General features: G+C 38.3%; 1 protein-coding gene across 2 annotated transcripts in view; it reads left to right on the plus strand.

Annotated features, from left to right (window-relative positions):
• Nucleotides 1–17,867, plus strand: part of WWOX (WW domain containing oxidoreductase) — a 566,085-nt gene that overhangs the window by 124,945 nt on the left and 423,273 nt on the right. Inside the window, exons 6-8 of one of the 2 annotated variants that reach the window (XR_014567358.1) lie at nt 2,167–2,255; nt 6,663–6,848; nt 13,247–17,781. Coding sequence is in view for 1 of the 2 variants with exons in the window: in XM_083752075.1 (XP_083608201.1) it covers nt 2,167–2,255; nt 6,663–6,848; nt 13,247–13,511 (540 nt within the window). In the remaining variant the exon portion in view is untranslated. The remainder of the gene's footprint in view (nt 1–2,166; nt 2,256–6,662; nt 6,849–13,246; nt 17,782–17,867) is intronic. The other variant, XM_083752075.1, reaches the window with a different exon arrangement.

Here is a 17,867-nt window from a genome sequence, read left to right on the forward strand (position 1 = left end):
TGAGAAAATGAAGTTAATATTTAAAACAACAGTAACAAAAACTTCCTAGCCCGCCTAGGTATGAAGAGAAGCTTGTAAATACGAAGCATGTGTTAACAATGGTCAGGTTAAAAATCCAGACATGATAATTTAACTTTTTTTCCTTTCCTTTTTACAACCTATAGGTCTGCAGTTATTCTATGTGTTTGTCCCTTTATAATTTCTCTGTGTTCAGGATTTGCAATTCTATGGCATAATTTGTCTGGAACACTCAGAAACATCACAACCACCATCATAATTACTTGTGACCTTATAAAGTCTGCTCCTTAAGCTGCTGAAGAAATACCTCTACTGATTCTTACTGCTCTCAATAACCTATGGCCTGATAAGTCTAAAAAGCTGTAGAAGTACAGTACAAATGAGTTTAACAGTTGGAAATAAAGGGACATTGTTTATCCTGGCAATGAATGTATTGTTACAGGATGTTTCAGTTCACTGGCAGAACTGACTAGAAACCCATATTCATAGCTTGTATTTGTCATCTGTATATCACAATTGTCCATTAATTGTATTTCAATATTTTTATTCTACCCCCAAGTGCAGCTTACCTATTCCAGCAGATTTCTCCCTGTGAAGGAATAGTTGGCATTGGAACCCTCCCCCTCACATTTCTAATATTACAGGTGCTTCCTTTTTCTTTTTGGAGCCAGTAGCAGAGACCTGCAACCTGACACCAAGAGCAAAGGCATTACCTGAGTAATAGTGTGTGGACTTGAATCACTGTTCCCAAGAGCATAGTAACTAACAGCTTGTGGTTTAGTCTGTTGAACTACTTGATGTTTTTTGACCCCTTGCTGTCCTTGTGTTTGTAGCACTATTTTTTATTTTCCCCTTGGAGATGAGAACAGAGCATCATAGTGAGAGAGAGACAGAGAGACAGAGAGGAGATAACCTCTGTTGCAAAGGAAATTTGGCAAGAAAAAAGAAACCCATTGGTGGTCAATATTTTGTCTGGTATTTTCATTTTAGTCAAGACTGGCTTCTGACTGGTGATGATAGCTAACCCTGAGCAGGCATTCTATTTTTTTTGAAATATACTCTCCAGAGTGGAGAGTAACCAGACTTGCTTCTTCTACCCACTTTGCAATAAGAGTTACCGAGACAATACTGTACAAAAAAATATTTATGTATGCAACCACTGTCACTCAAGTGATTTCTCCCCAATGGAAAGAAGAAAACGTCCCAACTAAAGAAGAATGGCCAATAGAGTGCTCAGAATACCCAGAAATGGCAAACGTACTGGAAGAATAAGAAATCAAGATTATATACTCTTTGATGTAGAATGTAAACATTTTGTAAATCTAAGCTTAGCCTCATTGAGGGGCAGTATTTCAATATGAGTGGGAAAATGAGATTGCCCCTAAACATTTTTTTAGAAAAAAAAGCACTGGGGATGCTTCTGCAGATGCATCCTTGAACACTACAATGGATAATCCCATAATTCCCAAAAGAAAAGCCTCTGGTTTCTTAATAAAAGTTATCTTAAACATTTTTTCCTATTCATTATATATCATCTCCCAATTTTTATATCATCTCCCTTTTACCATTCTAGAGTATCTGTATAGACCCTTCATAAGCATTGATTAAGGCTGCGTGTAAGTTCTGTTACCTTATGCACAAATACTGTGATTAGTGTAGTCCATGCATTTGGGTTTCTAGTGTGAATTTGTTAATTACTTGAAAAAAATAAAAATGATAAATATTAATAAAACAACTTGTTCTATTTATTTTGTGGTTCATTGGACTAAGAAGACTGAAGGACTCCTTTAGTCATCTAGCACACATCTGCCAAATTGTAAGGATAGGTCAGCTGTACATATCACACGATATACCCCTGCTTCACAAATCAAGTTTTTTCCCCAGGAGGTTTTGCCCTGGTTCTCCAACCTCAGAATATCAGCAACTTCTGAGAACAATCCGTCTGTCTTTAAAAGTGCTACAAATTGAGAACATAGCATTTGGCACTGTTTTCTATGCTTTCCAGGTTGATTTATGTCCATTGCAGGGTTCTCATGTTGAACAAGGGAATTTAAATGTGTAACTGTAAAGCTGTTTGGTGTAACATGATATTGTGATTCAAACAAGTTGATGTTGTTTATCTTTTTCCTTCATGTTCTCTCATTTTAGCACAAAGCCAAAGTAGAAGCAATAACCTTAGACCTTGCATCTCTTCATAGTGTACAGGAGTTTGTTGAAGCATTCAAATCCAAGCATGTGTAAGTACTTGGGGAGAGGGTTCTGTATCATAATTACCACCACTACATCAGCATCATAATTAGAAATAAATAAATTTATCAGCTGAGCATAATCATTGTAAACAATAGTTATGTACAGCTTTTTGCATGCAAACTACCACATTTCTATAAACTTTTGGTGTTACTTAGGGGGGATAACTATAGATAACATGTAAACTTTGTAACTGAGCTCTTGTATATTCAAAGAAAAGCAGCGTCCAGGCAGGATTTTTGTGTGGCTAAAGGGCATTGTTTTTACATGCTGTATTTCTTGGCTACAGTTGCAATTTGAACCCTAGACATGGGAAAATCCACTTGCTTTTTCACACTGGCTGAATGACAATTTGTAGTGGTACGTAGGAATGGTATGTAGGAAAGGGATAAGCACTGCCTCTCTCTTGCCACCCCCTTGCTTATTGTACTTTGCATGATCCCCAGATGCTGGAGACATAATGCATATGAAGGCATCTCAGATCAGATGGAAACCTCTCCACTGTTCTCTTGTCTGTTCTGTGAAGTAATGATAAATAGGTGGTGGCTGGCAGGAGTGGGGCTCCCCTCTGGGGAGCTTCCCCTCTGGGAAGTCTTATAGTTCCCATCATACTGATGATGACACCTAGCCCTACAGGACTTTTTAGCCCCATTTCTGAGGCTGTGACTTTGCTAGAGATTCCAGTACAGGGACAGAAATTGTGGATTCTTCAAAAGGAGCAGAGCCAATTTATGACCACACCATTATGAAAAGTAATTAACCCTGAAGCCTGTCAAAAATTGAGTCCATGCAGCAATCTAAATTTTGATCTTCCAAATTGCAGGTTTGGATTCATCATACATGCTGATAACTTGTTTTTGCATGACTCTGTTTGGCTGCTATAGACAATTACCATGTGAGATTGCTGTTAAAGGAAGTGATAAGCTAAATGAAACCAGCATGTTCTTCAGATATAGCACATATGCTACTGAACACCCAATTCCTGAGGCCAACGGTGGGGGAGAACAGTTCCCTTCATGCCTTGTTGACTGCCTTAGAGCATTTACTTAGAAAGAAGATGATGGACTCAATTGACCTTTGGCCTGTGATTCAGTAAGGCATGTGCTCATTTTTTGTGTGTCTTTAAATTAGGCTGCATAATCACTGTTAAGAGACCTATCAATTAAGGCTCCTTTTCTTTTCCCAAAGACTGGAGCAGACAAATAAAATATTCTTTGTATTTTGAAACTCCATAAAGGTGGACATGATCTGCCTTGAAAAGAGGGACATGGCTTTCAAGAGACATTTGCTTTGATGCTTTTGCACAAGATCTAACCAGCCATAAGGGGCATGTTGGGTAGATAAGCATGTAAAATATTTATGATTTAATATGTATAGTTAAAATATCTTTTGCTGCAAATAAAGTAGTAAGCATTTTGCAGTTTTTATAGCTTAATGGTTAATGAGAGAATTTTTAAAGGGTATGTGTGCACAGTATTTTAATTAAAATTTTAATTTAAAATAATAAAGCCATGAAGAATATTACAAAGGGCAATAGCAATCGATATAATGACCTAAAATTTTAAACAAAATACATTGATTAAAAGCACTCCACAGGATTAAATAAATAAATAAGAATGTGGCAAGTGTATGTGATTGTTTTGACACTTTTTAATAGACCTGAAATAAACCTTATCTCAGTCCTGAACTTTATAAACTAACATGTCACTATGAAGTTGCTCTGTTTTATCATTAACTGCTTCCAAGGGAATTTAACATTTTGGAATGCAACCAGTTAGGCTGTGTATACAACGCATAGCTTACTTTATAGATGTTATTAAAATAAGTATGTTAAAAAGGAGGTCTGATAGTGCAGGTAACCAACATGGGAAATGAGATTAAAAACAAGCAATCTAAGAAATTTAAAATGCCAGTTTTCCGTCTTCCTCCGAACACGTTGTGATACCATTTAAATAATGCAAATATTTGTATAAATCCGTTTAAAAAGAACACCAAAATAGTACTAGATTAAGCACTTATTAGGACCAAGCTCATCAAAATGTTTCATTATGTTCAATGTGGAGTGAGCAAGTGGACTCTCAGGCCTCTCATGTACAATATTGGGGATAATAATGCTGACAACTTGCAGAATTACAATGAGACAATGCCTGTAGAGTGCTTTGAACACTCATAAGCTCTGCAAATGTTAGGTATGCAGTAAGTAGTTACACACACTGACACACTAACCCAGAGCTTCCAAACTTTTCATGTTGGTGACATACATCATTTCACAACACAGTAATTCAGCTTTACTAGCAAACAGGAGGTTGAACTAACCCCTTTCTAGCCCTGGGAGGAGCGTGTGGAGCGTTCGTGCAACACACTAACATGTTGCAACACACAGTTTGGAAAGCTCTGCAACCCAATTCTTGGGAGAATTCTTATCAGTCCTCATAACAGGCTTTTGGAGGGGAAATCCAAGGTTTGTGGAATGATAACAATATCAGCAAAAAGTAACAACAAAACTAAGGGTGGGGCATCAACCCCAAAACAGCCCAATGTTGACTTTGTATGCTCAGTAGAAACATAATGCTAACTATGTTTTTAGGAAGGAGGGGACATAAAACTAGAAAGTGTTCTTGGTATGGAGTATTCTGCAGAAGGGTATGACTGACAGGCCAGAACCTTGAACAGGAGCACCCAATACCCCAAAATTTTGTTGCAGATCCCACTTATTGTTGTGTGTTGCAAAATTTTATAAGGGACTGAGTTACATAGCCAGCACTCCACCCTGATTGTTTCAATTCTTTGTTGTGTTGGTTAGTTAGAAAATAAGGAACTTCAATTATTTTCTCAAAATTTCTCCATTTTAAAGAGATCCTACATGGGCCTATCCAATGTGTTTCTTGTTTAGAAGACCAATTCCTTTCACATGTACTCCATTGGTGTGGGAGCTGCTTCCTTGCCACACAGTCCCACACTGCTTTATACACACTGGTGTGTAGGACCATTTCTATGGGCAGTTCCCTCTTGGATCTTAAACCCCTCCCAATGGCAAAGAGAAGTATAGCAGTTGGGTGGGAAAGAACCACATGACTGGAATATTTGCGGGCCTCCCAGCAATATGGAATCACACTTTGGAGGATCAGTGTGTATGTTATAGTTTTTGTCCAAATTTGTGAATTTGGAGATTAGTGAACCTATTTCCAAATTAGGAAATAGGTTGTGCCTTCCATAAACGGGAATGCACATTGTCTGCAAATGGAGGAGACATGTGGTCTGAAAAAAGAACTGCTTCTCAAGTCAATAGGAGAAGTAAAAACTTGAAGGAAACATGCTCTGACACAGAATTGAAAAGTCACATTACTATTTCCATTTACCTTTGGGCTTTTCATGATGTTATCATCACAGACAGCTTTTATAGGATACAGGATATTTTTCTATGGGTCATAACCCCAGGGTATGATATACGTTAGTTGATGAAATCTAGATCATGAAATCCTCCTTAGCCACTCGAACCCAACCAGCCACAAAGGACCACCAAGGCGGTGCTTTACAATGAGATGCTTAGTGTTGCATGGTGGAGACAACCTCTGCTGTTTGTAACTGGACTTCTAAAATAGATAACTGTCCAGTAAGCATTGGTACACTAATGTATACTGTAATCCTATACATGTGTACTCAAAAGTAAGTTCTATTGAGTCCAGTGGGTTTTACTCCCTAGTAAATGTGTATGGTATTGCAGCCTAGGCATCCATTTGAGATGGCAGCTCCAAATTCCCTTGAGACTGAATCCACACAGGTAGCTGCTTAACAGACCTGATAGTGTCTGGCATAGCTCCACTGAATATAGGTGCATATAGGCAACATGTGAGTCCTTGTGGGTAGGGAATCTGTGTTACAATTTGACTATGACACCATAAATCTTCCCCTGCCCCCATTGCCTTACTTAGAAAACAAATGATTTTTGGTTGAAAAGTAGCCCAGTGCCTGTGTTTTACCAACATATGAAAACTATAAGTGACTTACCTACAAGGCAGCCTTTTTATTGTCAGAGTGAATTATGTTTTGAAAATGGAAACATTTCTTCACCAATAAAGGAATGTCTTTAATATGGATTCATTTATTTCAAGAAATCTTTACCTTGCCTTCTACATAGTATTCAGGGTAGTTTACAACAGTTTGCAAAGCTTTGCAAAAATAACAAGGCAATTGTAGAACCCTGTTTTAAAAAAAGAAAAGCAAAAGTTGAAACTATCCAAAAATCAAGGGCTATAGCTATTAAAAATATCAACCTGTAGGAGTAGGTCCCAACAAGATACTGGAAATGTCTTCACACATTCATCATTGTAATTAATTATACCATTTTCATCTTGATTGTGATTCTGGTGGTGATTATATATATGTTTTTTTAAAAGGTCTCTCCATGTGCTGATCTGCAATGCTGCTACTTTTTTGGCTCCTTGGCAACTGACTGAAGATGGTCTGGAGTCCACCTTCCAGGTTAATCACTTGGGACACTTCTATCTCATTCAGCTTCTTGAAGATGTTCTCCGTCGCTCAGTTCCTGCAAGAGTTGTAATAGTTTCCTCAGAATCACATAGGTGAGTTCTGACTCAGAACATGCTGTATGCCACTTAGAGATTTTTAAACTATTAACTGATTTATGAAAGTCCTGAAGCATTTTCTTGGTCAAATGGAAAGTGAGTTCAGCTAGAAGTAATCATGCTGGGACATTCTTAATGTTTTAAATTTTTATTTATCATTCTGCACCCACACCCATTCCCAGCTCCAGGTCAGCAGGATAGATTGATGGCTCCCCCATTGTCAGTTTCTCTCTCCTATGTTAGAAATGAGGGGCAATAATTAAAGCAAAAGTTTCCATTTTTCAAATAAGAACTTCAGTACATAAAAATTAAAACTAATGTAGTATTCCATGAAATCAGTGTGTTAGAGGACTTGAAACTGATATGGTGGCATAGGTTGCTGAATTTACACCTTAGTTAGTACTCAGCTGTAAGTGACTAGTCATCTGTGAAGTTCACTTAGTGTCCTTGTTTCAGTCACTCCTAATTGTACGCAATAAGGTTCTTAAGATAAAATGGAGAACGGAGGAACCCTGGCTGAGATCCCAGGAGTCATGTGTCGTGTTCTGAGCCTGTACTAGGACTTTTGGGTGTGACTTCCTGCTGCTGCTCCACATTCCCCCACCTGGCTGGGAAGCATCTCTGCTACAGCATGGGGAGGGATGCTTGTTACTTATGCTAAGGAATTTTTTTTTTAAGGATCCTGTCCTATCTATGCTTTCAGGTCCTTGAAGGAAGACTGGAATACAAATCTAAATCCTGAGTAAAAGATCCAGCACTGAGACTGGATGTTACATTGAGATATGTCTCTCTTAATATTTGTAAAGTCCTTCTTTTTTGAACAATATTAGTATGAATGCAGGTTTTCTGTGTTGTTTGAGCCATTGATTTTGGTAGGAGATGGAAAAATAATTGATTAAATCTGAATGGCACGACCTTTATTGATTTGTCATTCAACAACTTCAATGCCATACAAAGAAGAATGCACAGTTATTCTTACTGGAGAAACAATGCAATTAAGGTCTTAAAGATTGAATCCAATTTTCTTTCTGCTTTTTCTTTGTTTGAAAACAACAAAAAATAAGGAGTTGAATTAGCCATATCAATGTAATAATAGAAGTGATTTCTCCAGGACTTTTAATTTTGAAAGCAAGCCTCTTTGATTGAGATTTCAGTTTAAAATGTCACAGTTGCTCTTAGAAGTGCAATTTTCTACTGCTCCTAGAAGTCCAATTGACAGAAAAATATGGAAAATTCCATCTGATTTTAGCTGTATTTGTAGCAGTACATTGAATATAGAAAATGTTTGGTAAAAAGGCAAAAACAAATAAAGATAAAATGTTTACTGTATACTCTGATACATTATTACAAAGCTAGTGCCCCCCCCAACCCAGCTGTAAGAATATCTAACAGATTTTAAAAACCTTTCTTCTGTTTTGTTAGTGCTATTGGCTAAGCACATTATGAGTATGGAGGGTACGTAAGTTGTCCCCTCCACCCTGTGGTATATTTTATTGACCTACTATGAAGCTTACTTTTTAAAAATCACGTTTCCCTAAAATGTAACCCCTGGGACCTGGCAAAGAGAGACCAGCCAAGGGTCAGGCTGAACCCCTTTATCACTTCCCAACATAAGGGCTTATGGTTTAAATGATACACTGCAGATAGATTTACTTTAACCATTTTAAATTTATGGCAGCTGAAATGAAAGGAAGCAATTGAAAATGTCCATAATAATCCTCCCTAGTGTTAAGACATGAAACATCTAGTAATTAGGTGGTAAAAAAAAAAAAATCTTGGATGGCCTTATCTTTGCAAATCACTCCAGGTTTGTGAAAGCTAGTAGCGGAGTCCCATTAGAAGAGAGGGAGGCTACCGCAGGGCAGGCAAGTTTAGCACGAGAAATAAATCTGCCAACTCCAATCACTTGCCAGATGTGGAGGGCACAATGGGATATGTATAAATGAGCTGTTATTTAATGGGAGATTATGTTGAATTGTCAGCTGCTTGTTTCTCTGTGTATAACGCTGATCTCCAATAGTTTTTCAAACGACAACTTTGCTCCAGAGCTATTTCTTCTCTCCCTCTTCCTCCCTTGGTGTCATGTGCAGCTTAAATTCATGCTTTTGCAAAGCTTTAAAGCTTGATGAAATAAAGGCCCAAAAAACTCAAAAAAACAACCCAACATAAAGTTGGAACATTCATTGTGTAATTGAGCAAGATCAGCCAAGGTTTATGGAAACTTATTCCCCAATAAGTAAATGGTGTGATTCCAGACCTAACAACTAAAGTAACTAATTGCTTTTCCATTTGTAGGGGGCTTGTCATGCATTAAATCATACTTAAACATATAAAATAATCATTGAAAAGCGCTGCTAGTTTTACAGTGTTGAAATGCCAAAGGGAGCTTGTTAGCCACTACATCTTATTATGTGTATGTGTTTTGCAATCTGTCTGAGAATGCCAGAGCCAGTTTTGGTTACTATTTTTCTCCCCCAATGCCTCAAGAGATGGCAACATTCCACTCTTCTTAGATAGATTTTTTTTTTTTGGAAGAATGGCCTCTGTCTTGTGAGGAGGAGCTGTTCTTTTTCTTCCTTTCAGATGTTGTATGAATGAATGTTGGGGTCAGGGGGTCAGAGATCATACACACTACTCCCACTCCACATATTTATTTGAATGTCCACATGAAGTCTAGCCACTCATAAGCTCTGTATGCCACCAGGAACACCAAAGAAGCAGGAGAGAGACCTATGAACTAAGTAGAACTTTAAATGAACACCCCATACCTTATTATAAAGTTTTTAAGGTGTTTGGGGTTGTAATTTCCACAACATCTAGAGTTTAAAATTCTGATGTTTTACAAAAGAAGCACCTATCTTCTAAAATTAAGGGTGAGTGCCATAAGTGAAAATATTAAATGGTATGTTGTCACCTTAAATATTAAATTGGTTAGTCTTTAAGATGCCACAAGGTTCTTTCCCCCCTTCATGCCACAGACTACAAAGCTACCTTTATTGAAATAGGTTGTGAAGCCTGTTTTCTGGAAGTAGGCCCCAGTGAACTTATTGGGACGTGCTTCTCAGTGAGCATGCATATAATTGCACTGTAAGCATTTCCCCCACCCATTTAGTCTGTATTTCTAAGTCTCATGCTTGATCCCTTCACTTTGGGTATGATAGACAGTACCAGTCCAGGTATAACTTGCCACCAAGCAAAGGGAGGCCCCAACAGTGGTGCATCCTCAAGTTGGGGGTGTTTGCACCTCATAAATGCTTTCCATTACAAGCAAAACACTATTTCAGCTCCAGTAGGTGACATGCATCTACACAGATACACTAGTCAGCTAACAAGATTAGGATGCTAACTGCTTGGGTTAGATCAAGGGTTGTGAACCTGAGTAGCATTGGTCTCACAAGGGCCACTGCTGCATTTTAGGACCCTAACCTCCCCAGAGTTCTCCAGATCTCATCTGACTGCAGCAAGCAAAGAAGATTCAGCATAGCACAGAATTTTGAGGTTTATTCCAGCCTACAGGAAAGGTCTACAAGAAACAAAATTTGGAAAGGTCTGCATAGCATTTGGAAAGTAGCAGCACCATGTTTAAACATACACTTCTGCTATTTTTTTGCCCCTTATTTCTTGTTGATATTCAGTTTAATAAACCACCAATATAAGGACAGGCAGATGGCTATCTAGAAAAATTCCTTTTCATGTAGAAGCATTCAGTTGTTTTTTTGCTACCTTGTTATTATTAAAAAAGAAAAGAAAAGGAAGGAAGGAAGAAACAAACAGCTGGTGTTTAATGACTCTGTCAGACCCAATTAAAAAACATCAACTAGTTACTTTGATTTGTGCTCAGTCATGCCATGGGTATACTTAAAAACATTAGACTCTGCCAGAGCTCATTTTGGCTTTGTTCACATTTATCTTTTATACCTTTAAGGCTATTGATGGCATATAACCAATGTTACAGCCCCTTTCTAGCCATCAATTTTTAATCTAAAAAGATTCTAAGAAGCAGCAAGTCTCATGTGTAGTTACTTGGGCACTTAAACTCCAGAGTATGCATTACTTGTGTACTAGAAGTGGGAGAAGATAAATGACTAAGGCTGTTCAGTTACTCTGCTTCAAAAGCCAAAAATTTTGATCTCAAAATATTTACAATTTCTGCTTAATGCAATTATAGTGCTTTTTTAAAAGAAAAGAAAAGAAAACTCATTATAAGGGAAGAAATCAGGCAGTACAAGAAAACAGTTCCTGTAGTAGAATTGCAACCCTGAAAATAAAATATTACTATTTCTGCTGTTCTCAAGCAATGAAACTTTAGTCAGCGGAAAGATGCAGCTATTACTGGACACACCTGCTCTGGGCTTTGTATACTCTCACCAGCTGGAAATGATTGTACCAACTTCTTTCCTCCAAGTTCTTTCCTCCAATTTCTCCGCATTTCCTGTATATGGACTCAGAGATAGGCTTTACTGCCTTTAGTTAAAAAGAATGGCCCATGACTCCATCAGGGAGACTTCCCATCAAATAAATGATGGGTGCTGTGCCAACACAACCTCTAAGCTCCAGAATCCCACCATGCAGTCAAAGTGCTGAACCTTTTAAGGAGGAACCTGGATCCACCTTTGCCAACCTCTCCCACACTGCCTAACAAATTAGCTGCTATTTCTGGTTTTTGTATTTTTAAAAAGTGGTCTAGCAGCCATGCTGAACTTTTTTTTAAAAAAACTAACCTACATGAATATAATAATTATAATAATCTGATACTGAGAGTGTGAACTGACAGGGGAGATGCACATGGTTCCTGTTGCTATCAAAGGCATAATGCAAATATGTAGACTGAATCATGGGCAGGGGAAGCAGGAGAGAGAGACAAGAATCTGCTTGGAATCCTTTCTTATTACAAAATGCCAAGGAGCACTCTGCTAATTCTTGTGTTGTAGAACACATTCCAGTGTTCCATTATTGGTCTTGGTAAGTCTAGAAATCAAGGTACCTAGACCTTGCCAATTTGGGCAATCAAATGTGTTTCTACATATCTGGTTACCTTTTCAGGTGTGTTTTTTTTAAAAAAAAAAATGGTTTCCCAGTTGCCACTATCCTCACCTTGCTATAGACATCAGTTGATCAATAAATATTTTGTATGCCTAGAATGTGCTCTCCTTCAGAACCAGATATATGTTCTGATGTTCATAAGATCCAGCAGTAGGTGGGTCTTGTCACAGTGTCTTTTGAAAACAAAAACACCCACCCCTTGGTGAAATGTTTGAGGAATAGTCATATGAATTCAGCCTTTAATGCTTTTATTTGGCTTATTAAGGCTCAGTAACACACAGTTAGCAAATCTTGTTTTAGATACCTGCATCCTTCCCATGTGTGCTTTGTTTATTTAATTTGCTTGCTTGTTTATTTGCTTGTTTAATTACTTTGCCTAAAACCAGTATGGATTACACAATAAAACAGGTCCTCTCTGCAGGTTTAAATAGAGACATTCATTTTTTCTTTATCCAAATGTGTTTAAGTAAAAAAAAAAGCAATTGTATTAATTCAGGAAGCCAGGGTGAATTGGCATGTCTTACAGAGCTATGTGAGTTTAGCAACAGTCAAATATCATATGGATGGTCATTCCAGTGGTGGTGGAGAGCTGAAAGTAAAAGAAAGAGAATGGATAAATCTACTCCCTCATATGATATGGACATAATTTTGTAGACCTTAACCATTTTCCATTCCATTTTAAGGAAGATGGCAAGTTACGTTTTTAGTTTATAATGACCCAATTTACTTTATATATAACACTATACTCCTGATGTCTGTGGAGCAAAGGTCCTTCTTAACCAAGAGAAGAATTTAGGAAGACTGTTGTTGTTGTTGTTGTTTAGTTGTTTAGTGGTGTCTGACTCTTTGTGACCTCATGGACCAGGGCATGCCAGGCACTCCTGTCTTCCACTGCCTCCCGCAGTTTGGTCCAACCCATGCTGGTAGCTTCGAGAACATTATCCAACCATCTCGTCCTCTGTCGTCCCCTTCTCCTTGTGCCCTCCATCTTTCCCAACATCAGGGTCTTTTCCAATTTTAGTATATGTGCTGCCGAAGCGAGCACTATCAGGGTCTTTTCCAAGGAGTCTTCTCTTCTCATGAAGTGGCCAAAGTATTGGAGTCTCAGCTTCAGGATCTGTCCTTCCAGCGAGCACTCAGGGCTGATTTCCTTAAGGATGGAGAGGTTTGATCTTCTTGCAGTCCATGGGACTCTCAAGTCTCCTCTAGCACCATAATTCAAAAGCATCAATTCTTTGGCAATCAGCCTTCTTTATGGTCCAGCTCTCACTTCCATACATCACTACTGGGAAAACCATAGCTTTAACCTTTGTTGGCAAGGTGATGAACTGTTTATTTGTTTATTTTTAAAGGTTCACGGATATTAAAGACAACTCAGGAAAACTTGACTTCAACACACTTTCTCCATCAAAGAAGGAATACTGGTCTATGCTAGCCTACAACCGGTCTAAGTTGTGCAATATTCTTTTATCCAATGAGCTGAACCGCCGCCTTTCTCCCCATGGGGTGACATCAAATGCAGTGCATCCTGGAAATATGATGTACACATCCATTCATCACAACTGGTGGCTGTTTACCCTGCTGTTTACCTTGGCTCGCCCTTTCACTAAATCCATGGTAAGTGAACTACATTTTATACATCTTTGGATTATTAAGTGTGCTAGATTTTCAGAAATCCTACTGTAACTTTCTTATTTCAGCAACTTTCATAACTGCTAACTTCAGCAGTGGCTACCATAACCATGAAACTCTGAATAAAGGAGTCTGCATTTCTAGCTTGCTTTGATTGTTTTTTGATAGACAGTTGTGCATTTTCAGTGTCGTGCAATTCTGTGCATATATGTTGTGTACAGTGTGAATATCAAGTGAGTCTTTGCTGAGTGGTGGATCAGAGATGTGAGAGAAGAGAGAGGTGGAACTGCAGGTAGCATTATGCTTGGGAGATGCTATAAAGATGGGATGGATAGAAGAAAAATAAATGCTGACATCTTTTTGAAAGCAAAACAACAACAACTCTGAAATATATGAATGATTAACTCCATAGCATCTCATTGACTTTCATAACATCTAAAATTTGGAGCTGATTTCATATACTTGCTACAGTTCTGCCTTAAAACAAAATGTTTGTGTTGGCACCTAGGGAAGCAGAAAAGTATCAAATCTTAAGGCTGCAAGAGCTTAGCAGATGTTTCAGTGAACGGAATTTTCAAATTCTTTAGCATTAAAAATAGCTAGAAATCTGAGGTGCTTGGGTTACACTTTCTGTTTCGGTGCAGAGCCAATCATTGTGCTTGAGTTTTAACAGATGTGCTGTTCTTTTTTTTCCCAAGTGGATGGGAATATAACACTACTACTGCTGTGTAGTTATAAATTATAATCAGAAAAATTTCTTAACCTTAGATCGGTATAGTGAAATAATTGTATGCTCAAGCAATATGCCTGCATGTATATGCCCCAGTGCCACTAAGAAGATCCATGCTGGTAAGGAGATTAAAGCATATATATTTCTTGCTGGATTGGTCAAGTGAATTTCACATTTGGATACACCTTTTATCAGTCAGATAAAGGTGAGATATACTGTCCTGAAAAGATACTAAATACTTTTTTAAAATGAAAGCTCAGATTCTGGGGGTGCCTGCCCAGTGGTATTCCTAGAAACCTTCATGGGCACCTTGTTTATATCATCCATAAACAAATCTGATTCAGTAGAATTGCTCAGATATGTTAATGATAGTTTAAAGGAGGATTTAAGAAGCAATACTTTTTAAAAATCCTGCTTTATTATTTTCAGTCTTTTCATTTTTAGCACACCTATGACTTTACCTACCACCTACTAAAGCTGACAGTACTTAAGTAGTGAACACATGGTGCAGTGGATTCATGAATGGCACCCAATATGCTTACCTTACCTTAGCTGAATGCCAGCTTGTTCTCCACCTTCTTCTTTAATTAAACTTTAAAATGAACAATGAAGAGCAAGAACAGAGAAATACTTGAGATTATTGGCTTGGAAGAAAATGATCTGCACCCTAGAGAAAGCCAATTGCACATAAGCAATTCCCCAGTGGATCATATTTAGCCTGGGTGTCAGCACAAAACTCTTGACATTGAATCCTCCCTCACAGACCAAGTCATCAAACCATCTTTGATCATGCTTTATGCAACAGCAGTTTCAGTTATTAAACCTCCTACAGGGTCTGCTGCTGGCAGGCTAAACCACTGTTATTTCTTTTTTTAAAAAAAACCCAGCCAGGATCAATCCAAATAGAGGCAGAAATCCTGAAATCCCTTGTTCACAGTGGGCACCACTGAAGTGGTTTTGAGGCTGTTTTTTGGCAGTTCAGGATGCCAGTTCATACTGAAGTAATTAAAGTTATGCGCTCTAAATGGTATAACTATTTTGATTCTAGTTAGCTTGTAGGCTGATCTCAAGTATGGAAGAGCTTGCATTAAACTTCAAAGTGTTAGTGAAGTAGTAGGGAACCTGCCCTCCTCAGTTCTTACCCTTTGCTTTTGGACTTCAGCTCCTGTCATCACCAGCCTGCAAGGCCAATGGTCAGGGCTTATGGAAGTTGCAACTACTGAAGGGCCACAGGTTTTCCAACCCTGGTTTAGTGTATAATATTTTCACTATATATTGGTAATTTGGTAACTTAAATATAATATCTTACCAATGTTGTTCAGTCCTCACAAAAGTAAGATATTTAGTCAAATACTCAAGAAATCAAAAGTCACATGCAAGGAACCAGGAGAACCAGTCAAATACACAAAAAGCTGAAGAGAAAATAATTTTTCCAGAGAGTAAAAAAGACCAGGGACTTAGCTACATTGGTCAAATTAAAGGTAAAGGTAAAGGGACCCCTGACCATTAGGTCCAGTCGTGACCGACTCTGGGGTTGCGGTGCTCATCTCGCTTTATTGGCCGAGGGAGCCAGCGTACAGCTTCCGGGTCATGTGGCCAGCATGTCTAAGCTGCTTCTGGTAAACCAGAGCAGTGCATGGAAATGCCGTTTACCTTCCCGCCGGAGCAGTACCTATTTATATACTTGCACTTTGCAGTACTTTTGAACTGCTAGGCTGGCAGGAGCAGGGACCAAGCAACGGGAGCTCACCCCATGGCGGGGATTCGAACCGCCGACCTTCTGATCGGCAAGTCCTAGGCTCTGTTGTTTAACCCACAGCGCCACCCGCGCCCCTAATTGGTCAAATTACAATGTTATAAATGTGTTATAACACTGTGACACCAGATGGCGTTGTAGAGCTGAAATCACAACTCAATGATATTTTCCATTGTGAGCTTTACGACTTTTTTAAAAGAGCGTTTTCAGAGTGGTTTTTTATAGCTTGGTAGATCTAGTCCCAGTCATCACAGGCTGAAGGCATAGCTGGCCTGGAGGGCAGGATGACTCCTGCCTGTCATGGCCAGCAGGAGGAACAACCCTAATGAGAAAAGTCATCCATCCCTATCACAACATAAAAATTCATGGTCAGTAAAAATTTTCATTTTCCTACATTTCCTAAGAGCTGGAGCTTGCAGAGGAGCAATTCCAAATAGGTTGCCCCTTTAGGCATGATATGGTTTCACACACTTGGGTGCATAAACTTACATATGTCTGTATAGCTGGAGGTCATCTGAACAATAATATGTAGAAGGTTTCTTAAAGTGTGCTTTGTGCCATGATATTGATACTTCTTCCTGACCTTTAGGAATGGCTGGCTTGCTTTACCTAACTCTGGTCTTTATTTCTGTTCATGCCATCTTTGTAAAAGTGCCATACCGCTTTAAACCTTTCCCCAATCAGTTTCATATGATGGGTTCTCTTTAATCATTTACATTCTGGGGAAAGTCAAATATTCCATAAGAAGCCAAAGTAATCTAGCTGAATATATAGTGTTTGTGCAGCTGGATATTTTATTTATTTGAAGTATTGCGAGAACTCTCTTCTGACTTTACAGAAAAAAGGATGATGAGTAAACAGTAAGAGGGTCCAAGTAATCTGAACCTGAAAGTCCCTTCTTTTAGAGCAAAGTCATAACATTTTCCATGTTCCAAAAAAGAAAAAGAAGTCTACAAAGCTATATAATGCTCTTATAGTACTGCTGTTTCTTTCTTACTTTGACCAGTCTTTAAAAGTGTTGATATTACCAGATAGAAAAATACTAATTACTGTCTATTCTATGATATTTCATTCATCATTACTTATATTTTTTGGCTAGGCACAATACACACATAACATTAACATTTTAAAATGAATTTTCCTTGCCCTTTTCTGTTCTCTTTCTGCTCTGTTCTTTCACTAAATGTCTTAAGATGTTTATATATCCCATTTTCTTTCAGAGGTATTAAAGCTGTTCAATACTCTGATAGAAATACAAGATATTTTGAACTACTGTTCCATATTTTTAAAAATAAATGATGCAGGGAATGTGTGGTCATACCTCTTAGTTTGTGCATAGTGCAATCCAAGCATGGGTGACAACTTGAAAAAAATATTGGGGGGCCCAGGTAAGCCCCACCCCACATAATTGATGACATGATGCAGGGCACACACACCATTTGAATGGTAATGCCCATCAACTTTTGTGGGGAAGCTCCCTCTAATATTATAGGTGGGGGTGAAGGGACCTTAGCCTCTAGGAGTTGATTTTTAATTTTCAAGTTTATTTTTTAAAAAAAATTATACCCTGATTTTTGATGAGCCTGCTCCACAAAGCAGATTACAGTGTGAAATATACAAATGCAACACACACAAATAATAAGCCTAATGAATTGTTTATTATTGATTATTGTTTTGCTGTTCTTTGAACCTTGTTAGTGGAAAGGCATATACATTATTGTAATAGGAATGAATCATCCCCAGCAAAAATTCAGGTACAGCCACTCACAGTGTCAGGGAACTGCCATTGGAGAGTCAGGTGGTGGAAGGGCTCAAGGAGGTTAAGAGATCATCAGATGCTGAGGAAGGAACCAGC

The sequence above is a fragment of the Podarcis gaigeae genome, assembly GCF_964106915.1.
Source record: "Podarcis gaigeae genome assembly, chromosome: 8".
NCBI classification, from domain to species: domain Eukaryota; kingdom Metazoa; phylum Chordata; class Lepidosauria; order Squamata; family Lacertidae; genus Podarcis; species Podarcis gaigeae.